This window comes from Martes martes, assembly GCF_963455335.1.
Source record: "Martes martes genome assembly, chromosome: X".
In the NCBI taxonomy this organism is placed as follows: Eukaryota; Metazoa; Chordata; class Mammalia; order Carnivora; family Mustelidae; genus Martes; species Martes martes.
In genome coordinates, this window is record NC_137897.1 from 104,054,248 (window position 1) to 104,078,443 (window position 24,196).

General features: G+C 42.5%; 1 protein-coding gene across 3 annotated transcripts in view; it reads right to left on the bottom strand.

Moving 5' to 3' along the window:
- The window catches only part of HS6ST2 (heparan sulfate 6-O-sulfotransferase 2), a gene marked incomplete at its 5' end in the record, with an annotated part of 285,413 nt that overhangs the window by 63,453 nt on the left and 197,764 nt on the right, over positions 1-24,196 (bottom strand). Inside the window, one exon of one of the 3 annotated variants that reach the window (XM_080795361.1) lies at positions 15,362-15,394. The exons of the other annotated variants lie outside the window; for them this stretch is intronic. Coding sequence (XP_080651487.1) covers positions 15,362-15,394 — 33 coding nt within the window. The remainder of the gene's footprint in view (positions 1-15,361; positions 15,395-24,196) is intronic. 3 annotated transcript variants of the gene reach the window in all.

Consider the following 24,196-nt stretch of genomic DNA (forward strand, 5'->3'; position numbering starts at 1 on the left):
CTCAAAAGGAGGTAGAGTAACTATCTATTCTTGGCCACTTGAGTGATCCTGTCTTTCCTCCCCTTACAGGTAAAAAGCCTTCCCAGCCACTGACCTGGAGGGCTCTGTCAGCCCATGCTGTAGGAGGAACCACACACAATTCTCAGACAGCAAAGGAAAAGCAGGCTCTAGGAACAAAGGGTTTTGGGGAAGGCCAACCCTCTTTAGCTAGTGATTAGGGAAGGATCTCATAGGTCAAAGACTGAAAGAGGGAGCAGCATGTGAGAAGAAAAGCCATTCCCATGCTCGTTTTGAACTTCAACACTGCTGCTAAATAAAGGAGGGAAGATAAAGGAAATGAAGGTTGAAACCAGTTTAAATTATGGGGAGAATATATTTAAATGTATTTAAATGTATTTTTTTTTACCACCAGCTGAAGGTTAACTATATGAATACTCGTAAAGTCATTAAGATTTTGCTTAACCCCAAGGATAGCTTATGAATCTAAATAACACTTCCAGTGTGTCTAAAAGGGGAATTTCCAGGAGCGCCTGGCTGGCTCAATCGGTTAAGCATCTGAGTCTTGATTTCAGTTCAGGTCACAATCTCAGGGTCTTGGGATCGAACCCCATGTCGTTTGGGCTCTGTGCTTAGTACAGAGTCTGCTTGAGATTCTCTTTCTCTCCCTCTCCCTCTCTGACCCTACCCTCCAATATATACATATATATGTATGTATTTACATATATATGTGTGTGTGTATATATATACTCACTTCCCTTTGAAAATCATATATATAGATCATATATCTATATGATCTATATGATCTATATATATGATTTTCAAAGGGAAGTGAGTTAGTTAATGCACAAGCAGAGACTGAATTTTCTTATCTCCCTAAGAGAGCTAGGATGGTCTCAGCCACCATGTTTCCTGAAACAAATTGAGGCAGCTGTCACAACATTCAGCAACTTAATGTGTTTTCATCAAACCAGTTGTTTAAAAATAAGCCTTGTGCCCTCATTCCACAAATGCTGGCTGAAAACCTACTGAGTGCCAGTCACTATGCCTGATGCTGGAGACATCAAGGTGAATGAGACAACAGCAGGGAACTCAAGAAGCACACAGTCTAATAAGGGACACAGATGGTTAGAAAACAACCTGCCTCCTCTTCTAGCACCAGACGCAGCTGTTCTCTGCAAGATCAGCAGTGGCTGCCTGCTGGCTAAGTCCAGTGACCTCTTTTTAAGAATCAGACTTCTTGGCAATCTTCGTCCTGTGACATTTGAGGAAAGACCTGATTTAATTTAAGGAATGAGCCCTGCCAATATCTAGGGGAAGAGCTTTCCAGGCCAAGGGAGAGGAGCAAAGGCCCTGAGGTAGCAGCCAGTCTGGTATATGTGAAGGAAACCAAGGAGACCAGTGTGAACAGAGAGGAATGGGCACAGAGCAGAGTAATAAATACAAGGTCTGACAGGGAACCAGGGCCAGATCGGGCAAGGCCTTGCAGGCCTTGGGGAGGCCTCCATCTTGGATGGGTGTTGCAGTAGGGTTTTGAACAGAGGAGTGACAAGATGTGAATTATCATTTTAAAAGGACCATCAGCTTGGTTGTTGGGAAGAGAACAGCCTGCCCTGAACCGGTGGTGGAACCAGGGGAACCAGCCCAGGAGCCTTTTACAGCAGCCCCATGTTAAGAAATGAAAATGGCTTGGACGGGGACAGTGGAGGTGGTCAGATCGCAGCTGTATCATGAAAGCAGAGTCGACGGAGTTTGCTAATGGATTAGGTGTGGGCCGGGAGAGAAAAAGAAATGTGAATGATACCAAAGAATTTGACCAGAGCAACTGGAAGGACAGAGATGCTATTTACTGAGATGGGAAAGATTGAGAGACGGACACTTTTTTGGGAAAAGTCAGAAGTTTGCTTTGGGGCAGCTGAAGTATCCGATCCTGATTAAGCTTCCCAGTGGAGCTGTGGAGGAGGATGTTGGTCGTATGAGTGAGGCTGAAGATGCACAAGAGAGCCAAGGCTGTCCCCAGCCTCTCAGCATCCCGGCCAAGCAGGGATGGCCCACATGGCCCAACTGACACCATCACCCAGACGGTATAAGTGCAAACTGGTCTGCAGCTGGCCTGGCCTCTTCGCCATCGTCCTCACCCACCATGCTCATCGCAGCCTTTGTTCTTAGGACTCTCTTGACCTGTGAAAGCCATGGTTCTCGTCATGGCAAAAGAGGGTCAAGGAAATCCTATAGTGCTGGGTATGATATAGGTGTCGTTATTCTCTTTCCATCTTTCACTGATGAAACACATTTTTGATAGAGTTGGTTTTCTTCTAATCTTTGCTAGAATTGGAATGTGAAGATTGGCATAAATACAAAATGGCATCCTAGATGCCACAGAAGCTTCTCAAGAGATCGACATCGAATCAGATTCATGTGGAAGGGAACCTACTGTCAGGCCATGCACACTCAAGCTAAATTCTTGGGCTCTTATTTTAGGGGGAGAGGGTAAATTGTAAGCAAAGTAAGAAAATTGTAGTGTTTTGTTTCTTGCAGAAACTAATCAAAGTAGGAAAAAAAAAAAAAAGACCAGATACTAAAACCTGCCCGAAGCTTCACCTTTTAGCTGCAATCAGATTGTCTACTAGGTACATTGTTAACTTCTTACTAAAATCATTTGCCGACTGGAAGCCTGACAAGTACTAATTATTCTCATCACTTCCCTAACCCTGCAAGTAAAATTTCAAAAGTTTAAAAGTGGTACAATTTCAAAGCCTGGGGAACACACTATGCTCAAAATTGTCTGTTGAGCTTTAGAAACACAGACAGGTAGGTATCCAGCCAAAAAGCTGGGCAAGCAAATGTATGGTGGGTTACTTGGGTTTCCTCATCCTGAAGCCACTTTCCACCCCTCCCTCTGACAGAATGTTTGATGGGAAAGCTGAGGCAATGTCACAATGTACAAAGCCTGATATCCAAGGCCTCCTTCCATTTGGGCATTAGGGGTCATTTACAGAGCCTCAAAAACTACGCTTGTGAGCCTGCAGTGGAAAGGGATGACCAAGTCAGTCAGAAAATGACTCTGTGGTGGGCCCCAGAAATCAAGGCCTATGCCACGCAAGGGAAAGCTGCCAATACCTCAGACGGCCATGGCGATAGCTAAAGCTATGGGAAGATTTTGTGGCGCTGGCCAGTGCCCATTACGATTCACAGTTCACCGGCCCACCATAATTTTTGGTCTGCTCCTATTCTTAAGCTAGCCTACACATGTAGGCAGCTGGTCTGTCTGTCTGTCTGTACACCTGCCTCTGTATATTTGCTGCCTACCCACCTGCCGGCCCTTTTATTTCCCTAGTACCCACAGGGGAGAACTAGAGAGTTGGTAAGTTTTCCAGAATAATCTCCTACCACACCCCCTTATTTGACAGCTGAAGAAACTAAGGCCCAGAGAGAACTGACTTAACTGGGGTCTCATAGTGAATTTAACAGCAGAGTCAAACTGATCCTCGCTTGGCTAAGTTTTCAGCTCTCAATCTCCGTCCATCTCTGGATCAGCTTCTTGCTACTTCATTGGTCTTTCTCTAGCTCTACATTTCTGCTCCTCTCTCAGTCTGTCTCTCGCACTTACACACAAGTTTGGGGGAAATTAACCTTAGTTTGCATGTGTCCTGTTTTTTTTTTAAGATCTATTTATTTATTGCAGAGGAGGGGGGTGGTGAGAGGCTGAAGGAGAGGGAGAGAGAAACTCAAGCAGACTCCATGCTGAGTGCAGAGCCCAACATGGGGTTCAACCTCACAACACAGGAGATCATGACCTGAGCTGAAACCAAGAGTCGGACGGTCAACCCACTGTGCCACCTAGGCGCCCTGACACGTGTCCTACTTCTGTGCCATTTTCTCACAACTGATCACATCCTTGTAACATAAAGACTTTGCTTCTCTTACTTTGCTATATCGCCTCAGCTCCAAGCTTTGGTAATATCTCCTTGTTTTGGTAATATCTCCTTTTGCTAAAAGGTCAAACTCAGCACTTTAAATTATTCTACAGATGCTGTTTTCACCTGTGGGATTATTACAACTAGCAAATATCTCAAGAGGAGTTTCTTAAATTAATTTTTATGATACCTCTTCTACCACCAAGTTGACCCTGACCTTAGAGTATTTGAAATACAGCACATATTTCCCCACGGCAAACTGAGAATCCACTTTTAATTTGACCCATACCTTCCAATGTAACTTGTTGATAGTAAAAAAAAAAAAGAAGAAGAAGAAGAAACAAAGAAATAAATAAAGAAAGAAAATTTCTTGCTTTCTCGTCCCCAATTAAAAAAAAATAACCCTATAATCTATTGCATATTATATACAAAATAGTTTTCAACTTGAAAAGTCACAAAAAGAGAATTCTCTCCAGAGGCCTTACTAATCCTGTAGAATGTGACATGATACTTTCTGTTTTCTTTGAATTTATATGAGAAGGGAAATGAGCATTTCAGGTGTGATGGATATTCTTTCCAGTTTGTTGTCTGTTTCAGATTATAAGCTCCCAGAAGACAGGGCTATCTTAATCCTCTACTCAGGCCTATTTACCGTCTTATGTAAACAGGCAATGAATCTGTGCTTTTGGCTGCAGTTGCTGCTAGAAATGGAGCTGGTTTTGCAAAAAGAAACAAAGGAAACGAAAAGCAAAGCTGGCTCCTCACCACAGGTCATTCCACATTCAAGGAGAAACTCTAGAGTATTCCCTCTAAGACCTACTTATTTTGAAGCTAGGTTGCACCACTGGATCTGCCTTCGAAAAAATGGCAAATAGATTTAATACGGATGCATGGCAATGATGCCAAGGCTGCAAAGAGATTTATTGGCAGCAAAGAAAATGAGCATCCCTGCTCCATCACTTGCTATAGCGACTCAGAGACTGGTTCCCCCACAAAGCCCTGACCCAACAACCTCAGCCTAGGGCAGACTCTCTGAGGAACTAACAGTGGACCTTTGGGTTGGCATCCCTTGGATTCCATCATGTTTATTTGTCTCCCCAATTCAACCATAAGTGCAAATGAGGCAGGATCTCTCTCTAACTCACCTCTGTACCCCCAGGGCCCGGCACAATGTCTGGCAGGGCAGTTGCTCAAGTAAACGTCCAAGGAGTAGATTCATGCTTCTCAAAGCAGGGGACTAAAATCACACTAAAGATGTGATTAAACAGCGATCACTGACTTCCTCCCATCTTATGAAACCAACTTTGCTAGCTCTCCTTTAGTGGGGACATACTGTTGCTTATAAACATTGCCTCTTTTCCCACACTCAAACCAACTGTATCTCATCCAAATGGTGTAATTAACATTCTACAGATTTATTTGATCCAAAATGGCATAAATGAAATGTCACTTTAAATGAAGGGACTGAATTATAAGTTGTCATTATCAAATTTCATGTATTACAGACATATTACATAGTTTGGGACATCTCTAAATGTTTATTTTATGCCCCACTCCTAATCCTATGATAATTTTTGCCAACATAATAAAGTACAATTGCCAGTGATGACAAGGATTGGCCAGATTTAAAGAGAGTCAGGGAAATAGTGCTGTTGGTAGTTACAGATGCCTAAATGTTCACTGAAGGACAATACCCATTGTCCTAATCCTTCTGCTGCATTCAAAAACCACAAAAGGGCTCATGACTGCTCAGCATAGTATACATTTCATCGGCACTCAGAAATATTACATTAATTACAGTGTAACCCTCATTTGGGGCCCAAATCATTATCAGTCCATTTGATCTTCTGCTCTATTTATGAGACCTGGTTCCATATCATTTTTGATGATTCCGAAAACCATATACCCCATAAAGGACAAATTTTGTCCCCACTGAGTTTATTCCAAAGGCTATGCATTCTCCTTCTAACACTGCTTATTTTCTTCATAACACCAATCACAATCTGGACATTCTTTTCTGACTTCCTTGTTTGGGATGGTCTATAGCTACCACTAGACTGTAAGCTCCCCAAATCCTTAGTGCTAGGAATAGTGTTGGGTTATAGTAGACGCTCAATAAATAATACATCTGAAATGACATCTGAAATGATTGAATGGATTAGTCAATTAATAGTAAACCTTCAACCACAGTACAAGATAATCACCCAAGTTGAAGGTTCCCTCCTGGTGTCCCCAAATCTATTGAAGGCCATCACCTGTTTCCTCTGGTCTTGATATGATTCAGTGCCAACCAACCTACGATTGCACATTATGAAAAACCATGAACAAGAGTACTCATTGCCAAGATGGGAAACACCTCCTCCATGAGAAGAGGAAATCAGAGTTCTCGTGCTTTAGATTGTTGTAGTATGGAAGGTTGGGATACGGGACCGTCCCCTAGTTATTTTGCCTTCATTGCACTCAGATTAGTAATGGAATGCTCAGGTACTCACATTAAACTGTAGTTCATGTGGACTGAATTTCAAATCAGCCTCAGGAGTATTATTTTATTTATAAATATTTTACTAGCATTGTGAAAGAGACACTGAAGGTGCTCATATAAAAAGGAATCAATGAAGCTAGCGGAACTTTTCTGGTGGATGGCTTAATACTAGATTTTATGATCACTAAGTGTGAAATCACATGGCTCTTCAATGGGGTAGTACTGTATCCTTTTCAGAGGGTCTTCACTGTACAGCTCCCATCCTCCCATCCTATTTCATTTTCTCACAGTTATCAGTAATTACTTTTTGGAGCTCTCTTAGTTTATTTCACTCTTACGAATTTCCGAAAATCCTCTGTGTTTCCTATGGAACCAGAAAGTAACTCTCATTAATTAGTCAAGAAAGGCTATTTGTGCAAAAGAATATCACGGTGACCCCTTTCCTCTGCATAGGTTCAGAAAGGAGGCGATCATCTGAAAGGTGTGCATGAGTCAGAAGACGGCTCCGGCCTAAAGCAAATAATGTCCATTTCTTCCCTGTAGCTTGTATTTCTTTTCATGCAAACAAACTGCAGTGGGCTTAAGAGACTATTTTGCCTCATGCATCATCTGTGACGTTGTCAGGTCAATTCATATGAAAAAAAAATGGTGGAAAGACTACGTAAGGCTCTTCATAAAGTCTTCTGTGCATTTCCATTTTAATACAGAAACAATCAGTAAAGGCCCATTTAAAGGCCCATTTATGCCACTTTGGGATGACTCTGACATTCCACAGCTGTCCATGAACAGCCTCCTTTTAGGGTTCCTGACAAATGAACAAGAGTTCCCAGAGAAGAGAAGGTAAACTGTGCCCTGTGGTGAGCAGAAATCAAGTTGGAAATTGTGGAAGCCGTGAGAAGAAAGACCAATGTGCTGCCAAACGCCATTTACACACGGTCTCTAGCATACCTATGGCCCAAAGTATGAAAGTTTGAAAAGTTTTCAAACCACATAAGGCCTTGATGAAGCCTCTTATAATTCCAGTGTCTGGCTGATGAGGCAATTCTGAGTGTCTAGAAAATCAATGGAGCAAATTGGACGATAAGCCAATGAAAGGGAAGGGACAGAGAGCCCCATGGTGCCACGGTGACAGTCATTTTTTTTTTCCTAGTGCAATTTTAGGATTTCAAAGAAGGGCCATTTGCCAAGTAGGAAATATTTCAACTCTGGAAGGGGAAAGAAATAATCTAGTAATTTCTAACTTGTGAAATAGTGTTCTCCATTTTATGTGCACATAAGATCTCCAGTGAAATGTAGCTATATTACAAATGCCCCAGAGAAGACATTGAGACCAAACTCATGGAAGATATTGCAGACAAAACAAAATCTAGAATAGTGAAATAGAAAGATAAGGCAGAGGCAACAAATATACCTGGAAAAAGGATTTAAGGAACTGAGAACGTAAAATCAAAGACTTTTGCATCTTTCAATGGAGAATGAGCTCTAGCTGTAATCAAGAATGGGCATTAAAGCAATGGTGTATAAGTTTGACTGTGGATGCCCAGCCTAGAGCCACAATCTTCCCTTCAGCATTTGTTTCCAGTGAATCTTGAGTCTTGGGCTCCATTTGCAATCCAGCCACTCTCTCCTCGATGGCACCTTCTTCTATCAGCTGACCCCAAACCCTCCAAAGCAAAACGTGCTTTACCTATTGCTAAGGGATTTCGCTCACCTTCATTGATATAGTTCTTTGAGAATAATGAATTACAAGTGCTGTGAACAGAAGTAGCACCAAAGATTAAACAGCAGAAGGGAGCAAACAAGTAAGCAACCAAGAGCAGTTAGTATAGGCAACTGCCAGTCAAGGGGCCCGACGGGAGGCCGTTGACCTGGGCTCTTGTGTTGAGTCTGCCACTCATTGCGTGTACTTAGGTGAGTCCTTGTCTTGGTGGGCATCTGTTTCCTCACCTGCACAACATTACAGCCTTTTAAATTGGAGCCATACGGGAACTCCCTCCTCACCTTTTACCATAAGCCACTTTTCCTCTTCTATGTTCAAATCCTGTGACTGGAAATTATGCAGGCACTTCCTGGAGTTTTTAAGCCCTCTTGGATCCTCTTCTCCTTCACACTCCCTTGCCACAAAAATAATAGCCAGCTTTTCTCTGGGGTTTTAAGAGACAGCACTCCCCGAATCGTGCTGTGTTCAGAACATGGTGGAGTGTTGGAATCAGAAGTGGAAGAGTGCCAACAGAGATGAGAGTTCCAAGAGTCCTTGGGATGGTGGTGACTTCATATCGGGTCTGCCTTCTCTGCAGCCACACTTCCTGCTTCCCCATTTTCTCCCACAAAGTCCAGGGCAGAAGATGCAGGAAGGTGTGGGTAAGTCAGGGAAGGCAAACCTCCCAACTTGAACCTCAGTTCCTTACTGAGCCTCACCGAGGTGCCGGCAAAGATGGCCCAGTGATGGCTGGAAACATCCGAAGTGGCCCTCTAAGGGTTAACGTGCTTTTCCTGCACCTGACTCACTAGAGGGCAACACCTGCGTCATGTCATTTCGAAGACAATTTAACATGCCTTCCTTCATTTTAGTGGTATTTGGTTCTTTTTGAAGTTTTCCTGTGGGCAAGCTGAAAAGACAGTGAACTTTCAGATAGTCACATTTAAGAAACTGACGGTTGCATCTGTGGTGTTAAATTGCTGCCCTAGCTGGCAGAGGTTAGAACAAGAAGCAATGTTTTAACTTCTTGTGACATTTACAAGAATTGTAAAGTTGCCTTTTGCTGGAAAACTTATGCTTAATCAAAGCAATTCTGATTATACCAGAAAATGTTCCTACACATCCACTTTACAAAATCACACAGAATGTTGGAAAGAAATTTTGGCCTGTGTCTCTGAAAACAACTAATTGTACCACTTTAGAGCTAGAACGAACCTTAGGGACCACAGACTTTGAACAGCGGTTTTAGAAATGAAAAAACAGACTCAGAGAGAGGAAGTCATCTGTCTCAGCTCATATAGACCATTTGTAGTGGTGAAGACTGGCACTTTGGTCTTCCTACTCCCAGTCCAGGGCTCTTCCCTCTGCAGAAGTGGACAAAAGCCAAATGCCACCATAATTACTAACTTTCAATGTTCGTGTTTTTCTTTTGATGGAGAGTTTGTCTGAGTAACAAAAAATACCTTGAGTGATCAAGTGAAATATCATTAAGGGAGTAATAAGCCCATTGACCTTCTATGACAGGGGAGGGGGAAACCTGTCAAATTCTAATGCTGACAAGGACAAGAAAAGTCTAATAAGAGGGTATATTGGGTAGTATTTCAGAACTAGCTAAGGGAAGGTGGTCCCAAAGATAGAGTACCCAGACACAGCAAAATCAGAATTAGTATCAAGTCCACTATGAAATAGAGGAAACCAAAGGGCCCAGACAAAGTATTAGTGAGGTCTGTACAAAATGGACATAGGCAAAGAGCAAAATTCACCCAGATCACTCCTTACCCATCCCATCATCATCCATCCACTTTGTTTTATTTTATTCATGGCACTTAGCTCTCTCTGAGATTAGCATATTCATTTACTTGTATTTGTTTATTTTCAGTTTCCCTCCAACATACGTGCATATACCCTTTAAGAAACACAAGAACAGTGGGGCACCTGGGTAGCTTAGTGAGTTAAGTGTCCAACTCTTGATCTAAGCTCAGGTGCTTGATTTTGGGATCATGAGTTCAAGCCCCACATTGGGCTCCATGCTGGGCATGGAGCCCACTTTAAAAAAAAAAAAAGGAAAGAAAGAAACACAAGAATAGGGACAGTGTCTGTCTTATTGTCCCCAGTGCCTAGAATAGTGCCTGAAACATGAAGTACTCAGCAGATGCATACTGAATGAATAAATATGATCAAGGTAAAAGAAGTCAGACTATGGTTGATACAAACGACAAGAACAAAGACATCCAAGACTATAAATTCAAGTATGGTTTTATTATTCTTACTTTCAATCACAAGGGAATTATACCAATGTTTCTAACTACTTTAGGGCAAAAATAAAACAATAACACCGGCCAATATATGCAGCATTATTATAAGAGTTTCCATGCCATGAGAGTCCCAAAGGCAAGAGGTGCTGATGTAATTCCTGTAGCAAGAACTCTGGGGGCATCAGAGTAGGTTTTCAGGATTACAGATGCCACAAGGATCTTGGGAATTAAGAATGATCATGAAGCAGACATTAAAATTGACAACTGGGACTAAGAACGCTTGGATTTAAGACTTGCAAACAAAAGGTCAAGCTAAATTTCAGAAGAGGAGACTGGGGTACACCAATGAAGGCCAAAATCTCACCCGCTGTCAGAGCCTATTACAATTTGGATGCTAAGATGGCCTCTGAAGACTCCATAGGGTGGTAACTCAACTGGAAGGATGTCAGTAATTTTGGGAATGGGGTCATCCTTCTTCAAAAGGAATACTGTTCCCTGTGCTGAAGCTACAAGCTGGCTCAGTAGTTGCTGTGAGAACAGCTCATTTACGAAGAATTCTACAAAGAATTACAAAGAATACGATACGAATTAACCAGAATTTGTCTATCCCTTTGCTCTAATTAAATTTTAGAGTTCGACACAATCATTCTTACTCTGGCCCGAAACACTGAAAGCCAGCTAGAAATGTAAAACCCCAAAGTAATTCAATATTTACCAAATTTAAAGGAAGTAATCAATTCCTAATTCGAATTTATGCACGTTCTTTTCCCACTTTAGCATTGTCTTATTTCCCTTAAGTTCCTCTCTGGTCATTAAGATTGTCCGCAAGGTTATAGTCATCGAACAGTCTGTCACATGCTGCAGATAGTTCTAGACAAAATTAAACTCTCAGTGTACTTGCATATAACTAAAGAAAAATGTATTATGCAGTTAAGGACAGATGCTTTTTATGTTCTATATTCACAGTCCCATTGGTCCACAGACAGCGTGGCCTCTACCACGCATTCAATAAATATTTTCAGAATGAATCAAAGAAAAAAAAATCTACCCTCTGATAGAATTATGTTCACACATTCAAAAATCTCGGGCCCATCTGAGCCAGCATGTGTGTACCTATCTAGGCATGCACGTGCTCTCCAAATTCCCACATGCTCATCCTTCGGGTTGAATACATTATCCTTCCTCCTGGCATGCGTGTCTGTGTAACAATACCCTGAAGCAAGATTAACCATGAAAATCATGTCTAGAAAGATATTTTAATTAACATTTCCCTCAAACACGCCAACCTTCCAGCACCTAAAAACTGAACTCAATCTTCATTAGGGAAGCTGTTCCCTTATCCCTAGAAAACATATACTTTTAAAGTTTGAGCTGCAGTTTACATCTCCAAGCTCATCGTAACAGAAAGGCACAGTTACCTTGCCTCCCTTTCCCTGGAAAATGCATTTTGAACCACTTTCCTAACCTAGACTCCTTTCACATCTGCTGGAACTAATGTGCAGCCCTTCTTCCATGTTTTCAACTCTTACTGCTTCTTGAAGCTCGATTTCCCCATCTGTATTCCCGAGTCAGGATGACAAAAGCCAGACTACACTTCAGCCTCCTAGGATATCCTGCCCTGGAGATGCTCAGCAGGCAATTGGAAATTGGAGTTAGCCTGGAGCTCCGGAACGAGTTAAGGATTGGAGAGGTCAATTTGGGAATCATTAGTGTAGAGGTGAAAGGTGAAGCCATGTGGGGAGATGAAGTTACCCAGAATGAGAACATAGCAAGAGAAGAGAAGCAGATCTATGACAGGACCTTGGAAATTGCTCCATTTAAACACATGAGGGGGGAGGGAGAGGCTGTGTGAGTGTGTGTGTTTGTGTGTGTGCATGCACATCTAAAAGAAATCCCAACAAAGGAAACTTAAGGAGCATTGAGAAGAGAGGTGAACCAAGATACATGATGAATGCTTTCGAGCTAGAGAAGATGTGCAAAAACACCAGAACCTTCCAAGAGTTCAAGAAGACTGAGGCCACAGAAGAAGCCAGAAGATTTGGAAACCCGGTGGTCAAAAACGACTGTTAGGAAAGCAGACTTCCGATGTTCTTGTGAACTTTGTGTGCCCACTTGTGGATGTGGTTAAGTGTATATGTGTGTACCCCAAAGATTGTACTGTGTGCGCCAAATAACGGTGGTAATAACCACTACCACGTCCTGATGGCTTACAACCTGCCAGGAACAGTGCCAGGTGCTTGATAGGCCTGATCTCAACTTAATTTTTGCAACAAAGCTATAAAGTGACTACATTTTACATGTACAGAATCTGACGGCCCACGGAAGTTAAATAAGTTATGCAAGGTCACACTTGCGAGAAAGTGGCACTGTCAGGACTGGACCGGGGGACAGACTGACTTTAAAGGCACTGGAGTGACACTTGTACCATGCTGACGTGAGCTGGGTCCTCTGTGCATGAGGAGGAAAGAGCGGACAGTGGTTGACGGTCTCCCATTGCCAGGTGCTTTGCGTAGGACGTCCCTTCATACATTTACCATCAACACGATGGCTATGTTTAGGGTAACCTTATGGAGGCATATTTTTAAAAAATCTGATTCAGCTTTTTAGAAAAGCTGAAGTCATAGGATTCTAAAGCATCCTGTTATCATTTAAATGTATTTGCTATAATAGCTCCCAATGGTTCAAACGTTAAAAAAAAAAAGTGGGGGGCATCATTGATTTGATGGTTGTTCCTGACATCCAAATGATTGACAGTCCAACTCCTTTGAAAAGTGAAGGAATTTGACAGGTGATCTAAAGGCCTCCTCCAGCCTCGAGCTTTTGTGATTCTCATGGGCGTGTCTCATGCCAATAATTTTAAAGATATGGAGTATGGAGTGTGGAATGGAATGTCAAGTGCAGCAGCAGAACTGGTTGGGACGTCAGCACCCTTTTCTTCCTTAAATGTATAGAGGCTGACGGTTAAAATCTTACAAAAATCATCTTTGGTTGTTCGAACTGTTGATTGCTAATTTAAACAGACACTTGGAAACTCCACCACAGAATGATACACTGAAAATCCAGCCAAATCATTTTCTTACAATCAACTGCAGACCTTATAATATGGCTGGCTGTAGGAAAAAGAGAGAGAGAGAGAGAGTGACACTCTGGCAATTAATGTTTTTGCTGTCTATAGAAAAACAAATGAGGTTCTGGTGTGAAACAATTAGTATCACTGTTAATTGTGCATGTGTGTAGCAATAATACAAGACATTTGGGATGTCTTCCGCTGATTGTTCCCTTCTTTCCCTGGATTACAGAATCCATTCAGACAACTAAATAATAGCAAGCATTTATGCAAATTGTTAATTATGAGGCAGAGATCATCATAATCTTGTATATTCCTCAAACTGCATGTGCAGTGGGGATTACCAAATGAATTGTTACTTTATTATTTTACTAGTGGCTGAAAAATATCCTAGCCTTGCAAATGGTTTTCATGTATCATTCAGCCCACCAGCATTAAAAATGGCCCCAGCGACATTTACCAAAGCCGTTTCTTCTCCATCTCCCCATCTCTATCTTTCTTCCTTTCTCATAAACAAAGAGTAGGCATCAATTGCTCTGACAATGACTTCTAGTCAAATTCATCAGAGCCATAATCAAAACAGAGCACATCAAGATTCACTCTGTGATACAGCAAATCCAGTAGAGATACGTGTTTCTATCATGCAGTAAATTTTAAAGCAAAATGAAAAAAAAAAATTCTCAACATTTCCCCTGTTAAAGCAATTCCTGGGATAATAGCCTGTATGTTATTGGCCATTATCTTAATGATCATTTACTCTCTGACTTTACAGATAAGGAAATCAAGGCTCAAAGCAGAGATGGGGCTTAAGCAGTCACCCCACTATAATCTTTAAATGCCCTCCCATACTCATATTGTATGACTAGGGGTCTATGTGGGTCTATACCATTTATCCCAAGGAACTGCAATCTGACCACGGAATTAAAGACTGAATTTACTATTCTCAGCTGTCAAATCCACCAGGGCCCTAATGAGAATATGGAAGCCCAGCTCCTGAAAGGCAAACTGGGCATTTAAGAAGTGGTGCATCGATTCTACTGAATGAGAATCAGCCCCTGGTGGAGGAATCCCAAGGCTACCACTTTTGTTCCCTAACCCTTTGGGCCAGGGAGTATTAGGACGGGAATTCGGCGGACTGGAAGAGAAAGCAAAGACAATGATAAATATTTCTGGTGCCAACAAGCCTGTAATAGTCCAAATACAGCACTGGTGAGCATCATGATCTTAGAAACCTGCGTGCCAAGCAACTAGGGCACACATTGACAAACTAGCTAATGATTCTTGCTACCCTCTTCAGCCCTGGTTTCGATATGAGGGTACTGCAAAGGTGCTGTTCTGGAGTGTTCTCGAACATTCGTGTTCTGCACCCCCGCAGTTAAGAACTTTTCTGTGTTTGGTTAGCATTTGCTCTGCTGCAGAGTTCTTGTCATAAAGGCCCCTCACCTCTGAGGTTACTCTACATTGCAAGGCTCCATATTTACATACTTTTAAAGCCCTGATGTTTTCAATAATTGATTTTCCCTCGATGAAATGCTGACCTAGTTGTTCCCTAAACCACCAACCAGCCTAGTGCCAGGCAGGCATGCCTGAAACACAGAGAAAAACGCTTTGTCGATGGTGGCGTGTTCTTTGCAAAAACTACTGTGTCATCCTATTTCAGCAAAAAGAAAAAGGAGCTAATGACCCACTACTGTCTGGGGTGCTGGCCCTGAGCATCTATCCCACTTCTGCACTGGGTCAGCTTTACAGACCTGAGACTACATGCCTGGCTTGTTTCAGCTGATTTAAACTTAAAAAAAAAAAAAAAAAAAAGCCCGGGAAAGAATTTGTCCAAGCCCAAACCAAACCATTCATTGTACTGAAATCAAACCAATAGTTGATTCTAAAGTCTGTTTATTCTAGCTTACTGGGGTTCAGTTGAACTAAAAATACATTTTTACTTACCTTGCTGCATCTAGAATCTGAAAAATCCTCCACCTGTTAAAGGAACAGTAAAACCAGGTGCTAGCAAGAACTTGGTCAGAGAGGAGTTAAAACAATAAACATTTTCCATTTTGCTTTGCTAGTGTGTTATTCTTCCAGTTTCCCAAACCACAAGGACACAACTCATGGATGGCTCCTCCGCTTTGCTCCCTATTCGCTCCTCCCCAGGAGTGGGGGATTAGGAATCAGGGGGCTCAGATGCGCAAGACAGTACGAGAGCCAGACTTCTGGCGGGCTATTGGCTGAAAATGATCTGTCACTCGGTCATGCTCATTCCTTACCCTTTCCCTCAAGTGATGGCGATCTAAGTGAAACACAAATGTCAATAAACCAAAAACCAAACAGAACCAAATGCTATGGCATCACTAACATGGAAACGCCTGATGGAAAAGACCTAGGAGGAATTTCTGAGATTTTTTTGATATCATCAGTCATATATGAAACACAGATAGCCAAAGGAAAAGAAGGATTAGACTTTGCTGATGCTCTTCGAAAAGATGAAAACTCAAAGTGCACACACAGTGATACATAAATCATCCCTCTAGTCCCTTTCCCCAAATGCAAGACATCCACCAAAGTAAGCAATGTTTCTCCATGCAAAAAAAAAAAAAAAAGGTCTTAGCTGTTTTCTTAATATACATCTTAAGAGTTACAAAACACTACTTCTATTACATGAATTTCTGATATTAGCAGGGACTGAGAATGTGTGCACGGGTCAATTGTTAATTTGAGGGTTCAAGTGGACTCAAATTAGCCTTTCATTGTGTATTAAGCCAGGACGAGGGATATCACAATGTAATAATACATTAGTGCCCAAAGCAAGTTATATAGCCTGTACATTTTCATGGGATAAACGCTTCTTCACATCGGGTATGTCTGGATCCTCTAGAAGTAAGTTAAGAAAGACTTTTAATTGCTTGGCCAGCAGCAGAGCCTTTGCCTCATTATTTGAGAAGCAGTGTAAGATTCTTAACATCAGTTCCGGCATAAGGCCCTCTTCCCTGGTTCTGTGAGTTGTTAAGACTATGGGAGAAGTTAATGTTATGAGAAACAAGTGATGTACTTGGTAAGCTTGACAAAAGCTCTGGTAGACAAGACACACCCATTAGCTGACTTACCATTCAGGGTCCAATGTGCTCTTCTTCCATTCCAGCCGCAAGAAAGAAGTAATCTAGAATTTTCTGACTTACCCCATGGCCTAGTTTCCCTACACAGTGAAGAAAGGCTAGGACCTCTTTCACTGCACTCAGCCTCATGAACAAAAAGTAACACAACTCTGGGTGAAAAATTAAAAAAAAAATGACAAAAAAACCCCCATAAAGATGTATGTTGATTCTCAGTACTAGGAAATTCCAAAGTCAAATAGGTAGCACATTCCAGAACCATAATTTTCATTCTACTGCACTAATAGAAATCCTCAAATAATAGAAGTATGCATATAATTGATTTATACGGGAACTGGACCAAATTTATCTCTGATCAGGGCAACTATTATCTCTTGAGATTTTTAAAAAATTTCTATGTAAATTTCTCAACTGCCTATGAAAGTTTGCCTGATGATTGCACCGAGAAGATTTTTGGGAGTTCATTGCCTTACCTGAGAATCCAGGTTGCCAGAAGTGGGATATTCAAGGGTGATCCAGGAAGACGTTACAGGTGCATCAACCAGAAGGGTGGGCAGTCATCAGAAGTGAATCAAAGGTCACAGGGAGAAAAGGTGAAAAAAAGGGAAAAGCATACTGATTAGAAAAAATGAATTAACTTTATGAACCCATTTTAAACTCACACATACACTCTTTGGGAATGTTCTTGAAGGGAATCTTTTGTTTATTTTTTTAAAGATTTTATTTATTTATTTGACACAGAGAGAGAGAAAGAGCGCGCACAAGCAGGCAGAGCGGCAGGCAGAGGGAGAGGGAGAAGCAGGCTCCCCACTGAGCAAGGAGCCCGATGCGGGACTTAATCCCAGGATCCTGGGATCATGACCTGAGCTGAAGGCAGCCGCTTAACTGACTGAGTCACCCAGGCGTTTGAAGGGAATCTTTTAAAAGGGCTCTTAAAAAAAAAAAAAAAAAAAGATTGGTTTTAGAGAAAGGGAGGGAGGGAGAGAGAGAGAGAGCAGAGAGTGTGAGTGGGAGGGAGGGACAAAGGGAGAGGGAAAGAGGGAATCTCAAGCACACTATGCTAAGTGTAGAGCCCAAGGCCTCAAGGCTCGATCCCAGGACCCTGAGATCAGGACTGGATCCGAAATCCAGTCAGATGCTTAACTGACTGAGCCAACCAGGTGCCCGTAAAAGGGCTCTTTAAATAAAAAGAAGAGGTAATTGTATAATGTGACAGAGATGCTAGATATCTCTACAATGGCAATCATATTACAGTATACATGGTTCTATTAAATGAACACAGTACCTCTCAAATATTGTATGTCAAATACATTTACTAAACAAATCACAAACAAGTTTGGTGTTTCCCATGTGTCAGGCATTACTATAGGGGTTGAGGGTGCAGCAGCAGTGACTAGAACAGACACAAATCCCTGCCTTCAGGAAATTTACAATCTCATGGAAGATTTTTTTAAGCCATCTTTGTGGACAAGAGTTCCACAGAAATGTACTGTATGTTATTAGCCTTAGAAAAGAGTTTCTCCCCCTTTTTATTTATGTCTTTATTTATGTAAAGAGAACATATCCAATGGCATCAGATTCAACAACTGAATTAGAAAGAATTCTCTTTGATTGGAGGGGCCACCATTATTTGCATTAGCAAATTTGCCTTGTGGAAGCCCGGCCCCCCGCCCAAAGGCTGTAACACAGACTTCTTTTCAGCTGGGCCATTTGTTGTCCCTAGAACTCCACATGCTTGCACTTGGCAATGCTGTAAAAACACGAAGAGTTTTTCTCACTGTATGCTATAGTGTTCTGTGACAGCTAGCCTGGGTGACACTCTGAGATCGGGCTCATCACCCCTCGGCAGGTCATGTCCTAGGAAAGCAGTTGGTGCACAAAAGGAGCTGCGGTTCTCATGACCATGACCCAGACACTAGATAGAGAAGAAGCAACAAAGAGTAACCACGTCAGGGCTGGGGTTTGAAAAGATGTGACTAAATATTCCTCAAGTGACAGCTACGGCCTAAATGTCAAATTAACAAGGAAAGGAAAAGATGAAAATGAAGGCGATACATACATATCATTGGAAAAATGGGAACTGGGGGAGACGTGGGGGTCATGGAAATCCAGATGGTGATTCATGCTAACTAGAAACCTCCAACGGTAACACCAGCCCCCTGGGCTTTAGATTCTCAGGGTAGATGCCTAGGGCTTCAGAAACTTAAAAAAAATTAATAAAGCTATCTATTCACTTTGATATTAAGGATCCAAATGAAAACGTAGAAAACTTTAGAATGCTGTAAAAATCTGAGATCCCTGGCCTGAACATCAGAATGCCTGGTTTCTAAATCCTAGTTTTACCAAACACTCCTTTGATCATGGGCAAAGTCTCTTCTGCAATTCTCTAATAGTTTCGCCATTTATTTTGGTGCCAAATCTGTTAAGAATACAGCAATCTCTAGTCCCTTTCTTGGCGCAACACACCATTAGGAGTTAAGAGAGAGCCCAACATTCTGAGCTGATGCATAAATGGGAATATGGCCGAAACAGTAACAGCCGTGTTGAAATGCAGCTGATCATCTTTCTGGTCCAGGGAAACAGCTTTGTTTATGCGAAATATACAATGGCCGCTTCTTTAGGATGGAAAAGTTACACAAGGAAACTTAATTGAAAATCTAATTGATGCAAAATTGACCCCCCCATTTCTCTTTCTGCTTATGCAGCTTCTTCATCTGCCAGGATCCTGGGCTGTTGGTGATTGCTGTCAATCTCAGCAGAAAGATCCACACACTCCCAGATAAAGGCTACACAGATGCTCCGATTTTGCAAAGGATGGTTTGGAAAAAAAAAAAAAAAAAACCAAAAAAAACACACCAACATTGTTTTGGTCTGCTTGCAAATCTGTGGCGGATAATACACTCTGTAGGAACCAATTACCTATCCCTCTGGCAGAGCGGCCAAGCAAATGGTCCATTCACCCACTCTAGTTTCTAACACTGGATTGGTTTTCTCACCCTCTCGCCAACCCCCATACCCGGAGTTGCTGGGCCCCTGACTTCCCACCTTTTCTCCCACTTAGGATGCCTCCCCCCACCCTCATCCTGGGTGTGATCTGGTATACTGTTGCTCAGTTACCCACCACCTCTGTGCAGACCTTGGGCTACATCCTCATTTGGTCTTTGAAGGTCAAATACAGTATATCCTAGTGAAAAAAGCTTACTCTGCAAGCTATATTGGGTTCCCTAAATGGGAAAGGGGCCCACGGCCAAAAGGCTCCAGGCAAAGGATTCCCGTTCAAACTGGTGAGGGGGTGAGGGTAGAAATGAAGAAGACAGGAGAAAGGCTCCAGTGCTTCTTAAGGCCCTAGGCAAAAAAGCTACTTGTCTTCGTTCCTTGGGTTAAAATGCTTGGCCTCAACCTTTGCTTACACACAAGACTGAGACGTGGTGGGGGACCACAGAATAAGCCCACACAGTGCACAGACTGGGTTCGAGTCTGGTTGCATGACCCTGCCAAGTTGCCTTAAGCTCCCAACCTTGTCTCCCACACCTGCAAAATGGGGACAAGTATTGTGCCCACACCAGTAATGACATTCAACATACTGAACCATCAGTATGGCAAGGGGCTGGTCCAACAGAGCAGAAAGCACCTGAAAACAACCTGTATAGAAAGGCCAACATAAGGATTAGAAGACATCAGGCATGGAATTCACTAGAGCAGAGCAGGAGGTCCAGAGACAGGACTCAAGAACTTTGATGCATGATTATTTTCATCTGGGGAAGAGACAAGTCAGAAAATGGTCCAGAAGTATAGCAATTTATGGCAGACCAGTGTCAGGAATCCCAACTCCCGTCACTACGCCGTCTTGTTACATCTTGTTACTCCGGGAACAGAACCGGCTTTTCAAACCAAGTGTCCAATGACACCTACAGGTAAAGGGCCAGGTTTCCTGGGTCTGTCTTGACTACTCCTTCCACAGAGTCCTCTTCCCCCAAGATACTAAACCTGGCTTCCAGGACCATTTTCCTGGCCTACTTTCTCTTCCAGTTGACAAGGATTTCAATCTTATCCTTGGCCTTTGGGCAACAGTATTAAGACTACAGAGTCTTCCAGAACCACAGAAATGACCTTTTAATGGTTCAGTCTCCAGTCCTAGAACATTTAGAAATGACCCATTTTTTAAAAGAGGTATTTATTTATTTTAGAGAGAGAAAGAAAGAGAGCATAAGCAGGAGGGGCCGAGGAAGAAGGAGAAAGAACCCCAAACAGAACTCCATGCTGAGCACGTCGCGGGGCTCGATCCCACGACCTTGAGATCACGACCTAGGCTGAAACCAAGAGTTGGATGCTTAACTGACTGCGCCACCCTAGGCACCTCGAGAGGATACATTTTTTTTTTGTAAGGATTGGTCCCTTCCATTTATACTACCTAAATGCAATATATACAACATGCAATATATGACACAGAGCTAGTCTAGCTCTATCAAAAACGCTTTGGTTAATAGCCATTGGTCTCTTATTCCCTGGAGTCACTGTGGGTGGGGAAAGGTACAGGCAGCACAAGGTAAGAGAAAGAGGCATGGACTAAAAGTCAAAAAACTGTTCCCATGACAACTCTGTTGTGTGATCCTGGGCAAGGCCCTCCTCTCACAGGGAAGATGGCTCTCCGTTTCCCCGTCTACACAGTAAAGGTGCTGGACTAAGTGCTTTCCCAAAGGCCCCTGTTTATTATAGCACTTTAAGGCTTTATAAGGAATTTGACTCAGTCGGGAACATTCTCGTGAAGTATAGCCTGGGTTCTTACAGAGGCCTAGAGAGAAACACTCTTGAGTGGTTCTAAGAAACTCTGAGACCAAAGGCAGACTGGACAAGTTTGTCTTCAGGGCCCCTTCTTCCCATTAGATCACCAGACCACCCACTGGCTCCTCAGAAAACTGCACAAGGGCACACCAGAGCGATTCTGGCCAGTGCCCAGTACACAAGACAGGAATCACCTACCTCACTTGGGTGTAATAAGCCAATTTTTGGAGGGGGGGCGCTAAAGATGGCTTAAATGTGGTAACTAAGGCTATATTTGGACTGGGCAGTAAACCTAAAAAAAAGTAGCTAACATGGGCATCTGAGCCCTCTGGGCTGGCCAATCCTTTGAGTCCCATCTCTACTGAGATCATGGATTACTTTCTATCCCATGGTTAGATTTAGATCACAAGTAGCCAATAAACAAATGACAGTGGAAATTCTTCCTGTGATCATCAACCCCAGACTTTGAGCCACTGAAGGATGACTTTGGGTAATCTTGTCGGGACCACTGGTGTCTCAGGGGCAGGGACTTGCCACAGATCACAGAACACACGGGTGGCAGAGCCAAGAGCGTGGCCCAAGCCTCTGGGTCCGTCCTCTGGGAGCCCACTCTTCACCCCCGGGTCCACTGAGCACCACCACCTGGGGACAGCCGACGAGCAGGCATCCACACTACACTCCAGACCCAAGCACACAACCATGAACCCCCTCGAGGATGTTAAATTCTTCTTTTTCAGTGGCTGTTAAATTGTAAACACATTTTCCTAAGCTGCTCTCTCACGTTCTGTTTTCTGCCTAGAGGCGCTTTTATCGCATCACGTGGTGATAATCAGTGATTCTTACATTCTTTTCATTTGAGAAATAATGCCTAATACCTGGGTCTTGCATTGCCAAAAATACCAATCACATTTGGGAAACAAAGTGGATCTGATGAGGAAGATTGTTAAAACAAGGCTTTTCAAAATAGTGTTTTCTCAGCTGTTGGCCAGCCAGTCCGTCCTAAGGTAGAATGTTTTCTCCTTTGTTCCTTGTCTGCAGCTCCTCACAGAACAGGCCCCCTCACCCCACCCCAACATCCGCCCACCAGTTTCTAGTAAAAATTCTCCTATTTTGGCATCATAAGAGTGCCCTCTAGTGCTGATCTAATTAAGAATCTGGAGATCCAGGGATTCCTGTTTGGGTGGGAGATGGGTTTAACTCTTCATCTGTCCTTGTCTATGTCACAATATATTCTTTCTGAAGAAATGTCTAGAGCACCTACTTGACAATTTAGTCTTGCAAAAAGCAGGGAAAGGAGTGTTTTGCCATTGAACAAACAAAACAAAATATCTGTCCGCCCCCCCCCCCCCAAATGGAAGGCCATCAAAGAAAATCTGGCTTGTTCTCCGTCCTGAAAAGCATTCGTACTCATGATGTGGGGGCGCTGTCTGAATTATAAAATAAGGTGCACAAAGGCCGGCTCCATCAATTGAAAGTTGACAGCAATTTTTCAATGTGTTTTAGAATTCTCCGGGTGATGCAAACACCTGCATTTGTATGGAAGTTTCCAGCAATGCATTTCCTCAATTTGATCACATATATACTTTGTCTTTGAAGGAAAGACAGACCGTTAAGAATCCCTTAGAGATTTTGGTATTAATAAGGGCCTGAAAGTTTCATTTCGAATAGAAATGTGTACATATGTGCGTGTTGCTCATTTTATCTCATTCTGTTTAGATATTTCAGATGTCTAGAAGGTCTACAATGAAAGCTAGTGCAGCGCTGGTTCAAATCGGCAGGGAAGATTTCCACTCTACCTTTCACATTCAGCTCCATAAGGGGCTACTATTCTACTGAACCCCACGTATTTTATGCTGACACACACAAAGGATGGCAAGCTGCCAGTGCGAGATACAACTGCTTTGTTCATATTGTAGCATGTTTAAAACACATGCTATAATATAAATTTATAATATAAATTTATTATTAAATTTATTTATTATAAACTTATAATATAATAAAGTCCCTAACGAGTGATGATTTAACAAGTGCGAAACTAAGGATCGAGATCATTCTCAGGAAATATTCAACTGAGTCACTAATGGGATCAGAATGTAGAGAGACAGGTGGGACGGTATATTCTGGATCATCCTGGACCAACATGCCACCTACTCTCAGCAAGGAGCTTCCATCTATGTTGAGTCCAAGTACGGCAGGAGCTGTTAGATTTGGCCTGAAACTTTCCTCGAGGCAGCCCCAAAGGAAGAGTAAAGTGGCAGGTCAGTGGAGGGGTGATGTGCTAGAGGGGAGGAACGCACAGGCTCTTGAGTCAATAGAATTTTCTATGAAGTCCAGCTCCTCCAGTTTCCTTGGGGTGTTTCTAACCTGTTTCATTTTGCTCAACAAAACTGTGATCTCCAATAACACCTCACAGAGGATACAAACCAGGCGCTCGATTAAAGCTGCTGAATGAAATCCAACTAACAATTTTGGTGAAAAATGTCCCTCATCATCCAGATATTCCCAAAGATTTAAGTGTCTGGGGTCTGGCAACTGAAACATCTGTATAATGGACTTCATTGTTAAAAATCAGTGCTAAGTAAGCAGAATAAGTCAGAGAAAGACAAATACCATAAGATTTTACTCATAGGTGGAATTTAAGAAGCAAAACAAATCAGCTAAGGGGAAAAGAGGGAGAGAAAAAGAGAGTAAGCAAGGAACAGACTTTCTTTTTAAGATTTTATTTATTTATTTTACAGAGATTGAGAGCACAAGGAGGGGGAGTGGCAGGAAAGGGAGAGGAAGAAGCAGGCTCTCCACTGAGCAGGGAGCTCGACGTGGGGTTCGATCCCAGGACCCTGGGATTATGACCTGGGCCAAAAGCAGATGTTTAACTGACTGAGCCACCCAG